A 21655-nucleotide genomic window follows, 5' to 3' on the forward strand; every position below is an offset into this window, starting at 1 on the left:
TTTTTCTGGAGACTAGAAGCACATAATGTGTTAATGGAGGTTCACAGATTGAAACAAATGTATCCTGTCGTTTCCAATGAGAATAGTGGAGGTTTTGCATGGAGGAGTGGGAGGGGAGGAGGTAAGTGGACACTGTCTTATTGTACTTTCTGCTCAATTTTATGGTGAACCTAAAACTGCTCTTTTAAAAAAGTTTATTTTAAGAAAAGAAAAATAATAGATCTTCCCTGGCTTTTTTTTTTCTTTTGAGATGGAGTCTCACTCTGTCACCCAGGCTGGAGTGCAGTGGCGCGATCTTGGCTCACCACAACCTCTGCCTCCCAGGTTCAAGTGATGCTTCTGCGTCAGCCTCCGAGTAGCTGGGATTACAGGCATGTGTCACCACCACCCACCTAATTTTTGTATTTTTAGTAGAGATGGGGTTTCTCCATGTTGGCCATTGGCCAGGCTGACCTCAAACTCCTGACCTAAGGTGATCTGCCTGCCTTGGCCTCCCAAAGTGCTGGCATTACAGGCGTGAGCCACCAAGCCTGGCCTTCCTGGCTTTTTCTACCAGAATAATTGGTTACAAACAAAATATCACTCTTTGGGCAAATCAGTCACCTATGAACAACCCAATTTTTATCTAAAGTGGGACAGTGATGCACTAGACAAGTCAAACAGCAGGTATGACTTCTAGAAGTAGACAGAAGTTATACTGAAGTAAGCATATATAAAAAGGCCAAAGTGGTATTTTCAGTATGAGGGTACACCTTTGCAGTAGGGACTGTTTATAGGACCACTTTAGGTAGAAGTAACCCCAGCTCACTTTCTGACCACTTGGACAGCGTACAGCCTTGCACCCAGGTAGTAGGTGACATTCTACTAACTTCAAAATATCCTTTTACAAGTTACAAGGCAATGCAGGTCCTCAGAAATGGCAGTCACAGGAAGTTATTTTTCTTAACTTTGATCCCTCAGTACAGGCAAATCTGTCTTATAAGCAAATTAGTGGTTGAGCGTAATAGCTCACACTTGTAATCCCAGCACTTTGGGAGCTGAGGCAGGAGGTTCACTTGAGCACAGGAGTTGGAGACCAGTGTAGCTAAGAGTGCATGACCTCGTCTCTACAAAAAAAATTAGAAACTTAGCTGGGAGTGGTGGCATGTGCCTATAGTCTCAGCTACTCAGGAGGATGAGGCAGGAGGGCTGCTTGAGCCCAGGAGATTGAGGCTCCAGTAAGCTATGATCCAGCCTGGGTGACAACAAAGCAAGACTGTCTTCTAAAAAAAGGGGAAAAAAGGGCAAATTAAATTTACTCCTTGCAAAAACTACAAAATGTAAGTACTACCTTGAGAAGGAAATTTAGTGTAGATCACAAATATAAATTTTAATTTAAAGATGTTAGTAAAATTTAAACATAGGTATAGAGTGTGTTAACTTTCTTGACAGAGATAATACTTTCTAGGTTTTAAACTTTAGCAAAAGTCACGCTTGACCTGGCAAACCAAGGTCACATTAACATACAGGCAAACTGGACAAGGTATAAATTACTGTTTACCTACACCCCCCCCCCCAAAAAAAGAGACAGTAATGACAATTCTCCTCCTATAAGGTTGAGAGAAGGACTGACATTCCTAAATAGAAAGTATATCTTATGCTTAAAAAAAAAATATGGAGACTATAAGCTGCAGAAAATTTATGAAGATATTTCAAGTTGCTACCCTTACACCAAACACAATATTTCCTACTCAAACATTAAGTCACTTATGCAGCCATGTGGGTGTGAGGATAGGAAATCAAGGGATTTTTTGGTCTCTCTGAAATTCTTGTGTCACAACAACAATGTGAGTATTCTAGGGACAGGAAGAAGGTCATGTTTTAGATAAATTTAGATAATCCTAACTCAGGAAGAACTATCCTTGAACTGATGTTTCCACTATCATTTTAGTTCTAGGCCATAATAAAACCATTTTAAGTTACTTTTGAAGTTACAGTCATTCAGGAAAGCTTTACATAATATTTATTCTTCTTAATGTTTACTTTAAAGCATACTTAATGATTCTGATGCAATACTTTTCATTGACTTTTGCATATACTCTTGATGCAAAGGTCAATGAAAATTAAATATAGAAACACAGCAATTATATATCCAGTAGAAAAAAATTTCAGTAATCCACTAGTCACATAAGTATGTTCTTAAAACTTTACTCCCTTCGAATTATACCCATGTGCTATCAAAACATACAACACTAGGAAGAGAAGTTGTTTAGGCATTTAAACATTCATTTAGATCTCTTCAACTTCACTCTAAAATTAATCACTAGCTTAACATCACCTTTTGGAGGTTTTAAAACTTGTTGGCATTGTCGTTATTTACTATAATTGTTTTTCTTATATTTAGCTATTAGAAGCTTACATATTTTATTTAATGACAAGTTGAGCTTCCCTAATCCAAAAATCTGAAAAAAAAAAATGCTCTAAAATCCAAAACTTCTTGAGTGCCCGTATGAAGCCCAAAAGAAACATTCCTTGGAGCATTTCAGACTTCAGATTTTCACATCAGGGATGCTCAACCAAAAGCTATAATGCAAATATTCCAAAATCCAAAAATATCTAAAATCCAAACACTTCTGGTTCCAAGCATTTCAGATAAAGGACACTCAATTTGTACATGGTTATGTCTCAATGAATTGCCTCTGTTATTCCCTACTAATTCTGCTGATCTGTTTCTTCTCTTTCACAACACTGAAGGGCTGAAAAGACCCACAAGCCCTAATGCTGAAAACAAAAGACATCTTAGAATTGACTCTGGGCTTTCTTCTTCCCTCTGAGGCGACAGTTTCTCCGATTTTTTTCCCCCTCTTTAGCAATAAGGTCCTTTGGCGGGATTCAAACTCCTGGGCTCAAGCAATCCTCCCACCTCATCCTACAGAGTAGCTGGGCCTATAGGTATATGCAACTGTGCCTGGTTCTATTTTCTTCTTAAAAAGGAAGAAAAAAAGGAACTCTGGCTACCAATATTGAAAACAGATTTGGGGAAAATCTAGAGGAAAAGGAATGGTAATAGAGAAAGCAAGGGCTTCAACTCTGAAATCTTTGCCAATTTTGAAGCTAGCACTTTAAAACTGAGAAAACGAATGTATTAAAGAAAGATGTTTTAAACTGGGAAAAGATTAGGTATATGAGGCAGACTCTATTAGTCATATGATTTTTTTTTTTTTTTTTTGAGATGGAGTCTCACTTTGTCACCCAGGCTAGAGTGCAGTGGTGTGATCTCGGCTCACTGCAACTTTTGCTTCCTGAATTCAAGCGATTCTCCTGCCTCAGTCTCCCGAGTACCTGGGACTACAAGTGTGTGTCACCATGCCCAGCTAATTTTTGCATTTTTAGTAGAGATAGGGTTTCACTATGTTTGCCAGGCTGCTCTCAAACTCCTGACATCTAGTGATCCGCCAGCCTCAGCCCTCCAAAGTGCTGGGATTACAGGCGTGAGCCACAGCACCCAGCCCACACATTTTTTCACTACAAATCTTGGGTATGGGGGTTAAGGTAGCTGGTTAAAGGGGTCACTCAATTCTTAGCACTGCGAATTTCTACCATTCCCCTAATGCCACAATGCTGAAGTGTAATTTAATGTGAAACTGTAAAATTCCAGACTGCTTTCCTTAGGCTGGATTTGCCATCTCCCACAAAGCCTGTAACTTGAATTATCACTTAGGTCTTTGGAGCTTTTCTAAGAAAGGTAAGGCTTTCAGACATAACCTGAATTCACTTCTCAAGCTAAAATTGAATTGGCTCAGATCCATGGCAAAAATCTTTTTTTTTTTTTAAGTTTCATTTTGAGTATTAGCAGCTATAGGATCTTCAGGGTTATCCTCCTTGAAGTACTTCCTGTGGTCACCCTTCTTTAAAGACCTTAAAGACTAATGTCTTTAAATTATACTAATGTCTTTAAATAAAACACATAATATTAAAGGGTCCATACTGACAGTTAATAAACTATCAATGTTAGCCAACTGGTGTTGGGGAGAAGTATAGGAAAGCCTTAAGAAAAATATTGGGGAAATTGGGGGTCTTCTGTTTGCCAATACTTCAGATCAATCTCTGCATCAATTTTCTTCCAAACCCACAATTGCATAGAATTAAGGAGGATGTAAAGCCAGAAGAAGCTTAAAGACAGATTCTGGTTCAGTTACTATGAAATTCTTACATTCTCAAATATACCTCTTTACATTTTAATCTAAAATTTTAGATAAAACATGCACAGAGCAAATTTCGGTTGTATCCTATAAATGATAACCATACTCAGGATACTGGTTATACCTGAGGACACATCTCCATGAAAGTTAAGCATATACAGGTAAAGCAACACTTCTAAAAAACAATTTTTATCTTTTAATGTGTCCTGGTAGAGTTACAGCAAAAAGTCCAAGTCTAGAAATGACAACCTGACACAAAATCCCATAATCAGTGAAATGATAATGTTAAACTTACATTTCAACATATCTTCCCTATTAGTACTAATAGATCGACCAATTAATTTTTTTTTTCTGACAGGATCTCACTTTGTTACCCAGGCTAGAGGGTGACCATAGCTCACTGCAGCCTCAACCTCCTGGGCTCACTTAAGCAATCCTCTCACTTCGGCCTCCTGAGTAGCTGGGCCTACAGGCATGTACCAGCACGCCCAGCAAGTTCTTATTTTTTGTGAAGACAGAGTCTTGCGGTATTGCCCAAGCTGGTCTTCAACTCCTGGCCTCAAGCAATCCTCCCATCTAGGCCTCCCAAAGTGCTAGGACTATAGGCATGAGCCACTGTGCCAAGCAACACTTGTAGTTTTTAAATGAAAATGATCCTGTAAATGTATATATTAATAAAATCTAGAAGGCTATATAAATCAAAATGTTAAATAGTGGTTATTTCTGTCTCGAGGCTTTTTTCCTTTTATACATTTATCTTCTAATTTTTCTACAATCAGCATATGTAATAAAATTGTTAACAAATTTTAATTATTAATGAAGACGACTATATAAAGACAAAAATGTTAAGGATCTCAGTCTTTGGGAACATAATGGTCTTGCTTTAAATCACTAATTTTGCCTTATAAAAATATGTTTAATATCTATCCTACACAAATATAGACAGAAATGCTGCATCTAGAAGGGACATAATCTATTAGTAAATTGTATACAACTTTTCTCAGATTTTTGTCCCTAGATGTATAATATCGAGTTACATTATTTTCCAAACCCAACAGAAACATATTAATCAAGAATTAAAGTCAGTTTCAGCTCAACAAGCTTAATGGCTACTGGGAAAATATTTTTACACAAATTTCAAGCCAATCATCATTATCACTTAAAGCAAAAACACATTTAGCTAAAACACAAATTCGTATTTTTTTTTTTTTACATATATGGTTTTCCTAAAAGCATGTCTGACTTTGCATTTTAAAATGTATTTAAAATACTGATGAAAGTATACATAGTCAAATTAAAAGCTGAAACTTAAAAATATATGCTTATTCAGCTCACTTAGACCTGACTCTTCTCTATTATTGTTTGGAATGTAAATATAGAAAGCAGGATTCTTAGTTTTTCCAGTCACGAAGATAAGTTCTCTCAAGTATGTTTAACAAATGTGCTCAAAAGGAAGCCAATTAAACACCAAAATAAATTTTTAGTAGAAGCTAAACTTCTACTTAAGTAACTTCAGATGAATGTACATGACTTCATAGATGAACTTTCTCTTAAAATTCATCTAAAAATGCTAAAGAACAATTCACTCTTGATCCCAAAAATGTAGTATGGTTTAGGAAGCTAAATGCCAGACAGAACTGGCTCTAAACTGTTTTATAAAAATTTTTTTCTTAAAAGATCCATGAATACATTTTTTACAAATATTAAATTCAGGCAGATCTTTCACTTTATTCTTCACACATCACTCACCGAAAAGTTGAGCCTCTGAGTAACTTACTGTGGTAACTAGCTAAATCAGTTACTTTAAATATTTGCAAATACCAGCTCAAAAGGAATGCGGAATTAATGGAGTGATTTTGCTTCTGCAAAGCAATATCTAGAACACAATAGTAAAAAGCAGGACTAGGTAAAGAAAATGTAGTACGTATACACGGCGGACTACTATATAGCCAAAAGAAAAAAAAAAGAATGACATCATGTCCTCTGCAGGAACATGGATGGAGCTGGAGGGCTTAGTCAACTAACACAGGAACAGAAAACCAAATACTGCATGTTCTCACTTATAAGTGGGAGCTAAATAATGAGAACCAAAGGGCACATATAGAGGAACAGCAGACATTGGGCCTACATGAGGGAGGAGGGTGGGAGGAGGGAGAGCACCAGAAAAATAACAATCGGTTACCATGCTTAGTACTTGGGTGACAAAATAATCCTGTATCCCAAACCCCCGTGACACAAGTTTACCTATAAAACAAACCTGTAAATGTACCCCAAACCTAAAATAAAGGCTAAAAAAGAAAAAAAAACAAAAAACAAAAAGCAGGGCTTCACAGAAGAAATTATTTTACAATAGCTCACAGCATAATACTACTTTGTGGCTTTTTAATGATAAATGACCTATATTTATAAATCATTATTACTAATTTCTAAAAAGCACTTTAGTTCTTGATGAACCAAAAAGCTTCCATTTTACATTTTCTACAAAATTACTTTATTAGAAATATGAATACATTATGAATATAAAGTCACTAGACCTCTCTGTGAAATGGAACAATTTTGCTCCATATACCACACAGGTTGACATAACCTAGGAAGAAAGCATTCTGCAAGAACAGTTACTACCCAGAGAAGTGACCACAACAACCCAGTTTCCTATCTGACTCATCATAGGCACCTTTTGGGTACTGAAAAAGCCAGTAATAGGAAAAGATGCAATTTGTAGGAGGGAGGAAGGTAAAGAATATGGTGAGGGCATATACACAAAACAATCCAAGGCAGGTTTATTTACAGTCATAATAGCTCCCTGAACATCAGCTGGCACTGATTATCCAGAGGAGTACCAACTAGAGAGTATTTCTTTCAACATCTCTATCTTATATGTAAGGGACTCCAAGTTCAAAGAAAGCTCAAAGGAACAACCAACTGCAAAAGAATTAACTTTGCACATCATCACAGTATCTGACTAGTGCATTTGGTTTGAATAGAAATCCTGCAACGAATGGATTACTTCATAGAAACCCAATTTCAAAGTCTGCTTATTATTGCCCATCCTGAAGTTTCAATCTATAGTTTGGTCTGAAGTTTGCACCACCCCCCAACAAAGTTCTGTTTACCAGAAGCCCCTTCCACTCAACTTATATAACTCAAATCGTATCCCAAATAACACTTTGAAAAGCAATGGTTTTTCTCAATAATTTTATATGCAAATACAGATAAAGCAGAAGAGATAAACACAGCATAACAGTACAATATTTATTTACTATCTTACCATCTCCAGCAGCAAAGCTTTAGGACCAGGAAACCCTCTTTTTACAAAGCAATCTTCTTCCCACCCCCAATTAGTTGTTTACAAATACAAAGTACACAGGACATCTGCTTTGTATGAACAAATCTTAAAACATACACATAGATATACCCCATTCTGTAAAGTACTGTATTCAGTTAAGAAGGCTAGTCCCACCAAACCTGTTAAAAAAGATTTTCCTATATTCTCTTTTGAGTAAACTGCCAACATCTATCTCTATAAAAATCATTTTAGGAAAATGACTTTCATCCTCCTTCAGTACAGGACCAAAAAATAATAGTAACAACGCAACTTTGGAACTTAAGAGAATTTTAAAATATACAGCCAGGCGTGGTGGCTCACACCCATTATCCCAGCACTTTGGGAGGCCAAGGTAGGTGGATCACCTGAGGTCAGGAGTTCGAGACCAGCCTAGCCAACATGGTGAAATCTTGTATCTACTAAAAATACAAAAATTAGTTGAGCATGGTGGCAGGCGCCTGCAATCTCAGCTACTCGGGAGGCTGAGGCAAGAGAATCGCTTGAACCTGGCAGGCAGACGTTGCAGTGAGCCGAGATTGCACCACTGACTCTAGCCTCAGCAACAAAGTGAGACTCAGTCTCAAAAAAAAAAAAACAAAAACAAAAAAAACACAGTAACTCTGAATATGATGTGTAACAAACCAAAAGGGAGTTACAGTTTTTTAACCCTGAGTGCCACTGTTTCGCCTCTGGCACAGAAGGGAAAAAAAAAAAAAAAAAAAAAAAGGATGAACTGAGAAAATAAAAGTAAAAGTGGGATGGGGCCTGGTACGGTGGCTAAAGCCTGTAATCCCAGTACTTTGGGAGGCCAAAGTGGGCAGATCACTTGAGGTCAGGAGTTCGAGACCAGCCTGGCCAACGTGGCAAAACCCCATCTCTACTAAAAATACAAAAAATTAGCCAGGCATGGTGGCACGTGCCTGTAATCCTAGCTACTTGGGAGGCTGAGGCAAGAGAATCACTTGAACCTGGGAGGTGGAGGTTGCAGTAAGCCAAGATGACCCCACCGTACTCCAGCTTGGGAGCCAGAGCGAGACTGTCTCAAAAACAAAAAAAGGAAAAGAAGAAAAAAAGCAGCAGCAGCTAAAGGTGGCCAACAGCAAGGAAAAAAACGTAAACATGAAGTTGACAAAATGTGTTGGAGCTGCTGGAGATATTACTGTGACAAGGTCTACAACCCAATTTCCTATCTGAATCACCTAGAGAGGGTTCTGGTGATAGGAACCCACTTCCTCCTTCAATACAACACCTCCAAATGCCAATGAGGCAATATTTTTATAAGTATCTTTATTTTTCCCAAGTCCACCTAGAAATCATCTGTAAGTCAAAACACAAGGAAATTAACCACTTTTAGCTACCCTGAGGACACCTTTCCACAGGTGACCCTGAAGTTTGCAACCATTTAACCATGAAGGGATACCACATTCCACTTCAGGGGCATTACCCTGTTCATCCTCAGAGTTATTCTCTACCAGTGCCTCAGTTCTTTCCGATTGCTTGAGCTGTCCCAGAGCCAAAGGTGCACTGTTGAAAGCCCAGCTTGGGCTCAGTTCCGGGAAAGAAAGAATTGTTCTAGATGTACATAATGGACTATGGTACAAACCAACTCCTAGAGAGACAACTCCTACAACCTTACAAGTGATGGCTACACAAACTTAGCATACTTTGAATATGTAGGAACCCGTACATATTCACGGATAATTTATCAACTTCTTTTAGTTTAGTCTCCTACTTTTCTGCTTCCCCTAAAGACTATTTTTTATAATTCTGAAACCAGACACACTCCATTATGTTACCCACACTGTTGCACTCTCCTGCTCCTCCACCTGAATGCCTGGCTCCTGTTTCTCCACCAGGCCAACTAATTCTTGCCTAATCCTCCTCCAAAACTCAGCTCATACACTTGGTAAGAAAAGCTTTCCTCATCCCTCTATATGGCTTTTTTTGTTCCATCACCACAGGCATTCTTCCAAAAAGGACATCTGCTCTTATACTTTATTGGTATTTACTTCTCTTGAGAATATGCCATCTCTTATTAATCCTCAGTATTCTCAGACCTTTCTTAACACCTGCCTGCACGTGGCAGGTACTGAAAAAGATGTTTGACAAACTAAAAGACTGTTTTCAACACAGATATAAAATAACAAAATACCATCTATCAAAAATTGTATACACATACATATACACTCTAGCTCTTCATTCTACATTCTCTTATTTTTTTTTATTATTATGAGCATTTCTTAGCTTGTAGTTGGGAAAAGAGACTATTTTACTTTAAATATGTCTTCTAATGACTTAGTACACTGTTAGGCTTGTAAGATAGTCTTAAAAAATCATAAAAGGGGGAACATGATCACATGGCATGAAATGAACATTTACATGCTGTCTGATACATTTTAAAATGTATGTACCTATAGTTAATAACATAGAATACCATATCCAATATGAATAGAAACAGCAAAATTACTTAAAAAAGGAAATCTGTATCAGCTTTAGTGTTTTCAAAGTACTTTTGGATATTACCTCATTTGAGAGTAGGAAAACAGGCTCAGAAAATAAGTGACTTGCTAATACTGAGGGTCAAGGTCTTTGGAATTCAAATACCATGTGCTTTTTGCACCATTCCTTTTTCCTTCCATTAAACCAATATCCTCAAAATGCCAGTTAAAAAAAAATGAAGTGTCTATATGAAACAAAATGAATGTAATAAACAACATAGAACAAAGAAAAAATACAAGCAATACGACTGACATAATCAGTGCTGAAAATGAATGGAAACAGAAACCAATGACTATGAATCAAGAATAATCTCAGTCCAGTACGGTGAAATCTCAATGGGAGAACTAAGAGGATAGGGTTCCTGATCTGACAAGTGAAATAATCAGGAATCAGTTAATGTAAGACATCAAATACTAGTGGAGTGACAGTAAAGCCATAAACAAAGTTCAGAAAAGAAAAAGATTTGTGTATGTAAAATGAGTTTACCATAGAAGTAAAACTTGAATGGGGCGTTGAAAAACACACAGATGCAGCCTAGTACAATGTTGAATTGAGACTGGAAAAAGTCTTTATTTAAAGCTCAGTTCCACTACCTGAGCAAGTTGTTTAATGACTCTTAAGTTTCAGTTTTTCATCTGCATAATAAGAATGAATTTCTCTCTCAAGAGTGCCTTGCAACCAGCACAGAGCCTGTACAGAGACTATACAAATGCAGATTCTTTCTTCTACTGCCTTCCCAGGCAGGAAGATGACAATTAGACTCAAGGATATCAACACGCTTCCAAGACCTGTCAGAATATATAGAAGCTGTTCCAAGCCATTAAAGAAAGATCAATACACAGGCTGCTCTGTCCCAAGAATCTAAATGAAACTATTTATGTAACTATATTCTAATGAAGGCAAAAAGAAACTGGCTGCATACCTAACAGTAGTTAAATGTAAATTAAATATGTAAAAAAAAAATGAGTTGAAAACTGTGCTTAGTGACTTGGTGAAACATTTTTATTTCATCATCCACATCACTGTTCTCACCAATCAAAAGAGGTATTAAGGGACCACAACATTATAGTTATTTAACACATAACTACATTTATAAATAAAGGTAGTGTGAAACATAGCCATCACAGATAAAAGTAGGAGTTAACAAGAGGTCTAACTGCAGCCCTTAAAAGTGAATGCTGTGATACAGCCACTCTTATGGGTAATGAAAGAAAACAGTACTAGGATAGCTCATGGAGCAAAGACAGCATATGAACAGGGTTAGTCTTACGAAAGTACTACTAACTGAACACAATTCTTGAAACACTTAAGGTCAAAGTAGAACTTTGAAAAATATCACCAAATATAGGCCGGGCACTGTGGTTCATGTCTGTAATCCCAGCACTTTGGGAAGACGAGGTGGGCGGATCACGAGGTCAGGAGATTGAGACCATCCTAGCTAATATGGTGAAACCCGGTCTCTACTAAAAATACAAAAAATTAGCCAGGCGTGGTGGCGGGTGCCTGTAGTCCCACCTACTCAGCAGGCTGAGGCAGGAGAATGGCGTGAACCCAGAAGGCAGAGCTTGCAGGGAGCCATGATCTCACCACTGCACTCGAGCCTAGGTGACAGTGAAACTCAAAAAAAAAAAAAAAAAAAAAATCATCAAATATAAACTATTTACCTTCATGTTACCAAAGGAATATACTCAGGAATACAGAAAGCAATACAACTTGAGAGATCTCCAAAACAATACAACTTGAGAGATCTCCAAAGTCCCAAAAGAAAATACAGACAACCTGAAAATTCTTATTCAATTCTTGACAAGGTATCACAAAACCCAACACACCATTTGAAATAGGTTACCTCAACCAGTAAAACCTTTAACGGGTTAACTCTAAGATATATCAGGGCTGTATGATAATAAATCCATGGGGATGGGCTTCAAAATTTTTGTAAGATACCTCTAACCATAAACTATATATAATAAATGTGTGTGAACATGTAGAAATGAGAAAACAATACTACCATTAAACAAGGTAGCACTAAAAGTTGATTTAAGTTCAAAAATCAAAGTAGTCTGAGATACTGGACTGGCTATTTTTTTAAAAGGGACATTAGAAGAAACTAGAATATCTCTTCTACTAATGCTTTAAAAAGATGGTATTTAAATATACAAACACAAGCCACATCAAAATCTTGTCTAGTATACACTGATAGAATAAATATCATCTACATCAAAGAGATTATGGAAAGATCAGACATCCTTTCAGAAAGAGGTGTTGAATACAGGAGAAGAAAAGATCAATACAAAGAATAACTGATATGCTAACAACATCAAAAGGACATGGTTGGACTGTGACCACTTTCAGATATATCCCACAGGAAGCAAACAAAATTTCCAGTAATAAGTTATCTCGATGGTACCAAACACTACTAAAGTTTTCATTACAACAAAAAACAAGTAAATGAAAAGACAAAGAAGTACAAAAATATTCCACTAATAAGAGAAGATTTAATAAAACAATATTCTGCTCATCCAGGAAGGGAAATTTCATAAAATAATATTTTAATGGTTTATAAAACTCAATATATCTGGAAAAATAATAAAAATATTTGCATTCAATACAATAATCACCAGTTTACTGATAACTTCCACCTATATATTTTCTTAGGTAAAAAATAAAGACTGGTTTGTGTATCTACTATGATAAACCATACAGAATTGATCTAGTCAATTGAATCACATGCATAAGATACATACAGATGAGACAATCAATTATTGGACTAGCCACTAACATTAAATACAGAATGATAAATTCCAAAAGACAAGAGAACCTAAACAGTGCGAGACTGTGGCAAAATACGTCTCACATATAAAAAAAAAAAAAAAAGATTTCACAGCCAGGCGTGATGGCTCACACCTGTAATCCCAGCACTTTGGGAGGCCAAGGCGGGCAGATCACTTGAGGTCAGGAGTTTGAGACCAGCCTTACCAACATGGAGAAACCCCATCTCTACTAAAAATACAAAATTAGCTGGGCGTAGTGATGCATGCCTGTAATCCCAGCTATTCAGGAGGCTGAGACAGGAGAATTACTTCAACCCAGGAGGTGGGGGTTGCAGTGAGCTGAGATCACACCATCGCACTCCAGCCTGGGCAACAAGAGCGAAACTCCGTTTCAAAAAAAAAAAAAAAGATTTCACTTATTGCAATCTTTAAACTACTTCTACAAATATCTAATCCATAATTTCAAACCTTCATCAGAATCCCAGTCAACTAGTTATATCTTCAAGAATAATGAATGTCATGTCTATCCACATCAGTATCCAATTTTACCAGACAAAGGGATTCTGGAATGTGTCTTTTTCAACCTCCTTGTTTACAGTACCTGAGAGGTTATCCTGGATGTATCAGGTCCTTAAGGACATTATCAATCAGGTCACTTAGGTATCACTCAGTAAATTATTAGTGTAGTACTAATAAAGCATACTAAATAGTGTCCAAGTAGCCTGAAAGAGTTTATGCTCCCTTCAAAATGTCATTTTGAGGGCTAAGTAAATAAATGAAATTATACTGATAAAGAAGCTGCCACACAGTTTAAAAAAAAAAAAGTTTAAATGCAATTATACTGATAAGGAAGCTGTCATTCAGTCTTTTTTAAAAAAAGATAAAGTGTCAGCAAATTTACTGCTTTTTAAAAATGTCCTTGCTTATTCTAACCAAGTAAACACATCCACTTATCAAATATTAAGTTGTGTTACCATGGCTAAGAACAAGGTTAGATATGAGACAATCAGAAAACCTAGAGCATATCCATAGAAAACAAAGCTGTCTTAAGGCCCCCCAAAATTGGCCACTCACTCATAACAAAAAACTACTGTCTAGTTAGTTAAATAAGGGGGAGGGAGGTATACTCTACAACCTTCTGAAATGAATCAACAGTGCTATAAACAAATTAACATTCAGAAGGGAGTACATTTAGATAGTGCAATTGTACAAATGATAGAGTAATAAACTACAAGATTAAATCACTGTACAAAATTCACATAAATACCACCAGCAATATATGCAAGACATCAAAGTTTAAGTTTTAAAGAAAAGTGTAGAATTTAAAAAGGCACTTTATATAAAAATGGAAACAGTACTTATCTATACACAGTAACTACAAGAAACCATATTGTCTCTGTATACATTGTATATCTAATCAAGAAGTAACATTTTGAAGAAAAAAGATCATTAGATACATCCTTTTTGAGAATAACAGATCATTAAACTTGCAACTATTCCAAGGCCTCCTAGAAAACCTAGAGGTATTTAAATATTAGAGGTTGGCCTACTAGAGAATTTTGATGCAGGCTCTGAACATGGCAGGCATAATACGAATATTTATTATCTAAGAGTTTCTGATTCTACTGGGGTAATCTCCCTAGACCAAATCCTCACTTTAAGTTTTATAACATTATCATCATTCAAGTATGCCAGAGATTTTAAAATAATAAAAAATAAACACATTAAAGATACTTCTTTTGCACTCAAGAAACTAATCCACAACGAAAAACTCTTCCTGATCTGCATTCTGTCCCCATCCCTATTAAATAGTCAAATCCTTTCAGAACTACTTGGTCACCAATTTGATGATTTCCCAATACCTTTACACTTCGAGGAAAACAGAGTATCTGGAGACACTTGGGCATATCAGTTAGAGTAACTAAGAAAGGATACTTTTACTTACTACTGGGCAACATAAATATCACAAGAGGAAAAGAGAACAGCAACATCATCTTACAAATATTTAAGAATGGAGGAGCTGCGCAACAATGCAAATATAGTCAACACTACCACACGCTTAAAAAATGGTTAAGGTGCTAAGCTTTATGTGCCTCTTTTCTTTTCTTTAAACCACAATTTAAAAGGCAAAGGGGAGGGGAAGTGTATTAAAGGGAAGTGCCAAAATAGTTTCAGACAAACACATTTTCAGGCATAACTTATTTTGGTTTAGTTTAAGGTTTGAAATAAGGGTATTTCAAAAACCACCAAGCTTATGACATAGCATCTAATTCAGGGAAGGAAAAGGGGAGAAATGGAAGGTGAAAAGAGTCTGAAGTAGCCTTAGCTAGTTAGGAACACTTATGTGCAGTCACATAAAACATTTCCAAGGTCTCTCAGCACCGAGTTCTCCAGTGGCAAGTTCTCTAAGATAAAACTACAGTGCCAGTAAAGAGCACATGGGATTGCTTGATTGGTGCAATACACATAAGCCACAAAAAATGTATGATTTCTTAGGCCTTTGTTTCTGTTCAGGTAATCAATATTCTTCTAGGGTTTAGTTTGAAAGACAGTTTGTAAAGAACACTGGCATGGACCTTTTCCACAGAAGTGGAAATAAAATTTTGTGTAAAATACAGAAAAATAAGGTAAATATTAACTCTTCATATGACTGGGCTAAATCTGCAAAACAATATCCCCTTTATTAAGACTAGTTCAAGTTTAATCTACAAATAGGACAAACATGACCAATACAGTACCCGGAAATTAACTGACAAAATAATTTCTTCCAAGTAGGAAAATTTACACCAACAACCTCTGTAGCACAAGTAAGGAAAGGAAGAAAAGTAGATTTTAAAATGGGTGCTGAATATAGTTATGATGGGGGAGGAGGAATGAGCTTCCAATAAACTATTAAAAATCGTGGCACCAGAGAAAATGTCAATTACCACTGTGCAACAACTATGGCAAGAAGCCACATACACCGTAAAACAGTGCCATATTCAATTAGTAGTATATCCAAAATGCCTCGACCAAGCAGATGAAAAAACACAGAAGTTACAGAATTAAGTCTGTCAATTAAAAGAAAAACAACTGTTTTTGGCTGCCAAGCAAATAATACTAGGTGATGTACTCAGACCCCTCAAACTTGACACAGTTTCCATTCCTGATGTCATGCTGTGAAGATATGGATCTAAGGGCTGATATACTATACATCCACTACTTTGAGTCTAAAGAGAAGATACTGTGGGACATATAACTGAGGTATCTGCTGCCAGTTCCCGTACGGTGAAAAACTATTACTGGGACCAACTGGGAGCAAAAAGATAAGCTGTCTCTTACACTAAGAATCTGACTAAATTAAGTAACCAAGTAACCAAGAATGTATCACTGAAGTCTTGATTTCAGCCTTTCAAATTCTTAATGGATATCATGTTCTCTTCACTAAATCCACAGCTACGCTTTAAATCTTAAGGATTCTCAATAAAATCTAGACTGATGGTATCCCTCTTTATTACAATAACGGGACAAGATTGTCAGGCATGTTTGGAATTCTTGTTCTTAGGAGTTCAGATTTTCATGCCTGGATCGTGTAACATCCTTTATTTCCAGGGCACTGATGTGCGTATCTTTCTTGTATTTAGAGTGTGATGCACTATCAAGCTCAAAAGAATTACATGTTTAGAAGGTAGGTTGTTTAAGAAGGCCATCTTGGTGAAAGGCCCAGCTTACAGTGAGAGACTACCATGACTCAGTCTTACAACTTGATATGAGAGCTTGATAGGTCAAAGACTATTAGGATTGATGACAACAAAGAACTCTCTCACATGTAGCTTTATGAGTAGTGATGGTATGGTGGCCATCAAAGTCTTGATGAAGACAGTTACTGTGCAATTTCTACAGAGATGTTACAGGTAGAAGTCTTTTTCCAGTTGGTGTCCATAGAAGACCTGTGACATCTAGCCATTCCAAGGGGAAGCAAACTGGATTTGGCAAAATTTGACTTGAATTCCAGTTGACACAAAGCTTCATGGCTGATTCTGAAGTCTCACAGAGCTTGACAGTAGTATGAATTCTTGGTGAGTTGACCATCTTGACATAAAGACATTTTAACAGATGTGTCATTTTGTGAAGATCTGTCAAACTGAAGCCTGAACAAGGAAGCACTGATAACCTAAAAATGAAGGATTTACCTCTGGTCTTAGTAAACAGAGATCTAGTATTAGGTTATTTCTAGATTCAAAATATCTGCTAGTCCTCAGTTTACAGATAAGATTTTCCTGAGGAACAAATCTTTATATTTTTCTTTAATCACAAGAGGATTTAGATTCCTGAGTGGCTCTCCTCCACACTTATTTTTGGACCAGAAATAAAGGATAAACATTTGTCCAACCCTTTCAAGAAAGTCTCCCCTGCTCACTTGGTCAGTAAGTCATGAGTTTATTTTATACTTCATTTCAAAAGTCTACAATTCAAATGTCAGCTGTGATCATTCCAGACATGCATTCAGTTTTTGAGATGATCTCCTACCTGTAGATCCTATTTGTACGAAGAGGAACAAGTAAAATAGTTAGGATCTTGAATGACTATTCTGCTGAACATAAAACAGGTTACTAATTCTTGTACCCATGGCGTTCTGGAGAGTCTCCCTTCTTTCTATATCTATAGGGGTGGTTTCGAGGTTTGTACCAATCCCCTTTGGAGTATCCTCTATTGTGATAATGTGCTTTCTGATCATGACTATAAAAGTATCGATGCTGATTATAGTATTTGTGATCTTTATAGTCATTTTCTTTTATACTGTTCTCTTCTGCAACAACAGCTTTCACATCTTGTCCAAAAAGGGAAGTACCATCAAAGGGCAAGTGGGAGATCTTCTCCTGGGTTTTCTTAGTAAGAGATGTAAGTCGAAGCCAGGCCTGCCTTCTATAGTCTATGGCCATGGCCATAACTCTGACTACAGAATCCATTATGTCCCTAGTAGTACAAAGTTGCCAAAGGCCTGCATCCATACCATCAGATATTATACATCTTGCTTTTCCACGATCAAACTCTGGGTCATGAACCAGATCTTCCATGTCTTCCCAGAGTTTACGCTGATATTGAGTCATATAGGCCATGTAGCTAGCAGCTCGGGCTGCAATGGAGGCAGCATGGTAAAACCTACAACCCATGACCTCCATTTCTTTTGAGGTAGAATCTAGAGGGGATGTTGTATTTCCTCTTTTGCTGTGTTCTAATGCTTCTACAATGGGGCCTTCAGCTGGTGGGTTTGGTTGGAAAGGAGAGGTGTCCTTGGCCACAGGATATACCCTGTGTCCCATGAAGGAAGAAGGATGGCAATCAGCAGGGTCTTTAAAAACCTCAGTGGTGGCAATTCTCAGAAGAGGATGCAATGGAGGAACCAAACGTTTTTTAGAAGTCACACAATCAGGTTTCCCTTCACATGACTCTGCTTCAGATTGTAATGTAACCCTTTTTATAACACCTCTTTGTTCCATTCTCTTCAAAAGACCTGTGAAACTAGATTGGCTGGGGTCAGATGGCTGCCCTTTGTCATCAGCTGATGGTGATTTGTAATCAGTTTCTTCTTCAACTGTGGATAAATTTTCCTCCTGAGAGGTGGAGATGTCCCAAGGAACTGAGGAGTTCTCACTTGGCCTAGAATGATGAAATCTAAAACAGCTCCTGGACTGCAGATCACGTATCACTCGGGACATTTCAGCTACTTGTGTCTGGAGATAGAGGATGGCATCCCGTCCATGCTGTGAAGCTGAAGAAGAATCTATACGTAAATTCTCTTTGACCTCAAAAGAGGCCAAAGATTCTTGGGGGACCAGAAGTGGAGATGAAGGCAGAGTCTGAAAATTCTGTGATGATTTAAGGGTCTCTGTCTCACAGATCTTAGTATCTGAATTATTTTGATCATTTTTCTGGTTCTCCAATGGGTTCTCAACAGAGGAAGTTTGAGAAACTATCCTTTCTGGACTGCTGGAACAACTCCCAGAGAAGGAGCTGCTATCTCCAATGGGAAGAGGAACACTGCAGCTAGAGCACATTTCTGGGCGATGATTCTCAGAGGATGGCACCTTAGATTCAGGCATTCTCTGGGTTATCCACATGAACAAGAAAACCAAGGAAGAAAAAAAAATGCTTTTAATATGTTAACTTTCAAGTGCAGAGATTCACGTCCAGTAAGTAGAACTCAATTTTTAAATTATTATAATTAACAGTGAAAGATACAATCCACTCAAGGTCAGCAAAAGGAATCAGAGAAGTCAAATCCACAAACTTCGCTACCCCAAAGACCCAATATCAACTATTGGCATTAATCTGGGACTCTGTTTATGAAAAAGTAGAGAGTAAAAAAACAAGCTCAGATCATGTGGTGCTATCCTGGCCTGCTGTTTGGTCCCGTGTTAGCATAAGAATAAGGGTTGAAACCACTCATAAAAGAAAAAAATATTCCATTCAAGATACGTTAAGTTCTATTCAAGATACGCAAGAAGCTAATGATGGCAAAGAGAACTTAAGGAAAGTTCCACTAAGAAGAAGAACAAAATCTAAAACTCCCCCATTAGAGTCATTTTAAGCACTTTTGAAAATTCTGTCATTCACTCTCCATGAATAACAAAACTTTCTAGTTGTATAGTCCTACTTTATGGTTTGGTAGTATAAGGAGTTATAATTTGTTACCTCATTTCATCCTCACAACAACCCTGTGAGGTAGGTATTACTCTTTTTTGATTGAAAAACAGAGGTTAAAAGGTTACTTAATTTATCCAAAGTCACAGAATTTGTAAAGAGTAAAGCTGGGACTCAAACCTAGGTATTCTGATTCCAAGTCCAAGTCTCAATCCCCTATATCACAGAGCAAGAAGTCTGTGGCCACTCTGAACAGTAAGAGTTTTCTAATCCAAGAAGAAAACAGCCCATTAACAGAAGTTTGGGCTAAAGCAAGGACAAATGAAAGGCAAGACTGCTACAAAGGGCTCAACTAGTTCACTTCTCAGAGCAAGGAAAGTATTGGTCCAAGGGTCAAACCTACAACCAGTACATCACAGGTAAGATAAGTAACTCTAAATATGTGGGGCACAGACAAGGTGAAAGGGATGATGACTGAAGTAATGTATCTCCTATAAACCCTTCCCTCACTTTTCATTCCTAAAAGGATCTCTACATATCCTTTTTTCTAAGAGAAAACAAATTTTCTGTGGTCATGTGATTCTGGAACAAAAGAATCCTGCTGTATAGGGCACCTGAGGAGAGTATAAGAAAAGAGAAGGGAAAGAGGAATCAATAAGCTTGCAGTTTTTATTCCATTTCCCTTTTATCAGATACCACCTCTAAGGCTTAGAATTTCCCAGAGTCTTATTACCATTTTTTCATATCATCACTCAAAGTAGAGGAAAAAAACTGGAAGTAGGAGATCTGGGCAAAGAACTCCTTGGACTACCTATTTTAGCCCATTCTAATAGAACTGGCTATTTCTAAACACAGTCATCACTGATTTGATAACTCTCTTTAGAGAATACCTCTTAAAAGATACAAGTGAAGAAACACAAATCAAATGTAATGTACTTACATCAGTATGAGAGGTGCTAGGCTCTTCATCATCACTGCTGACCAGATCAATGTATTCAAGAACAGGTCGTAATGGTCCTTCCTATAAACGATCAAGCAAATGTACAAGCCATTAACAGTTATTCAAACCAAATTAGCATTTAAACCTACTAGTTTTTTTGGTTGGGACTGGCAAGAATTACTCTGAAGAGGGTGCTTGGTGGATAGCAGAAAATAACCAGAACAAAAGCAGCAGAGGAAAATATTCAAAATACGTAAATATAAAATGATGACAAGACCTAAAAGGAAGTACCTACACCCCTGCAGAATATTAAGGCCATGTCAATTATTTGGGAAAGGAAAATTAATACAAGAACAGTGCTACAGAGACACAAATATTATAATCCAGTGCTTTACACCTAGAATTGGTATCAAAAGTCTGTTAATACATCCAAGTTCAAAAATGAATTTGACTTATAGCTCAGCTTCATCACCCACCACCGCAGAGTCAAGCGTCAAACCTGAATTATTCTGCATTCTTTCTTTCCATCCAATCTAATTTCTTCATCAACCAGGCCTTGAATGTCAGGCTTAAAAGCCTAGATTTTATTCAATAGGCAAAAGAAAATTAAAAAATAATAATAAGACAATAACATGACAACTGTGCTTCAAGAAGATCAATCACTTAGAGGAGTGTGGAGAGCAGGCAAAGCAAGATAATCAGTACAGGCACACGATAATGCAGAACTAATGGTGGTGATGGCAAGAAGAGTATGGTAGTGGACATACAAGAGAATACAAGTAAAATGGAAAACTAAAAGAGACTGATTATTAGGCCAGGTGTGGTGGCTCATGTCTGTAATTCCAGCACTTTGGGCGGCCAAGGTGGCGGATCACCTGAGGTTAGAACCACGCCCAGCTAATTTGTGTATTTTTAGTACAGATGGGGTTTTACCATGTTGGCCAGGCTGGAGTTTGAGACCAGCCTGACCAATACGGTAAAACTCCAACTCTACTAAAAATATACAAATTAGCCGGGCATGGTGGTGCGTGCCTATAGTCCCAGATACTCAGGAGGCTGAGGCTGGAGAATCGCTTGAACCTGGGAAGCAGAAGTTGCAGTAAGCCAAGATCATGTCACTGCACTCCAGCCTGGGCAACAGAGCAAGACTGTCTCAATAATAATAATAATAATAAATATATAAAATAAAAATACATTTAAAAGATTATTTAAAAAAAAACAAAACAAGGAGTCAGTGATCTCTAAGGTTTTAAGCTCAGGTGTAATGCCATTAGTATAACTTTGGAAAGCAGAAACAGAAAGCTGACATTCCTAT

The 21655-nt window shown here is 37.2% G+C and overlaps 1 protein-coding gene across 4 annotated transcripts in view; it reads right to left on the reverse strand.

Annotated features, from left to right (window-relative positions):
- ZNF451 (zinc finger protein 451) overlaps positions 1 to 21655 on the reverse strand; it is an 85194-nt gene that overhangs the window by 55435 nt on the left and 8104 nt on the right. For 3 of the 4 annotated variants that reach the window (XR_002733827.2, XM_023222986.2, XM_023222985.2), the window contains exon 3: positions 20341 to 20421. Coding sequence is in view for 3 of the 4 variants with exons in the window: in XM_023222986.2 (XP_023078754.1) it covers positions 20341 to 20421 (81 nt within the window). In the remaining variant the exon portion in view is untranslated. Of the gene's footprint in view, positions 1 to 14886; positions 18863 to 20340; positions 20422 to 21655 lie in introns of those variants that run through there. The other variant, XM_023222988.2, reaches the window with a different exon arrangement.

This window comes from Piliocolobus tephrosceles, chromosome 5 (genome assembly GCF_002776525.5).
Source record: "Piliocolobus tephrosceles isolate RC106 chromosome 5, ASM277652v3, whole genome shotgun sequence".
NCBI lineage: Eukaryota > Metazoa > Chordata > Mammalia > Primates > Cercopithecidae > Piliocolobus > Piliocolobus tephrosceles.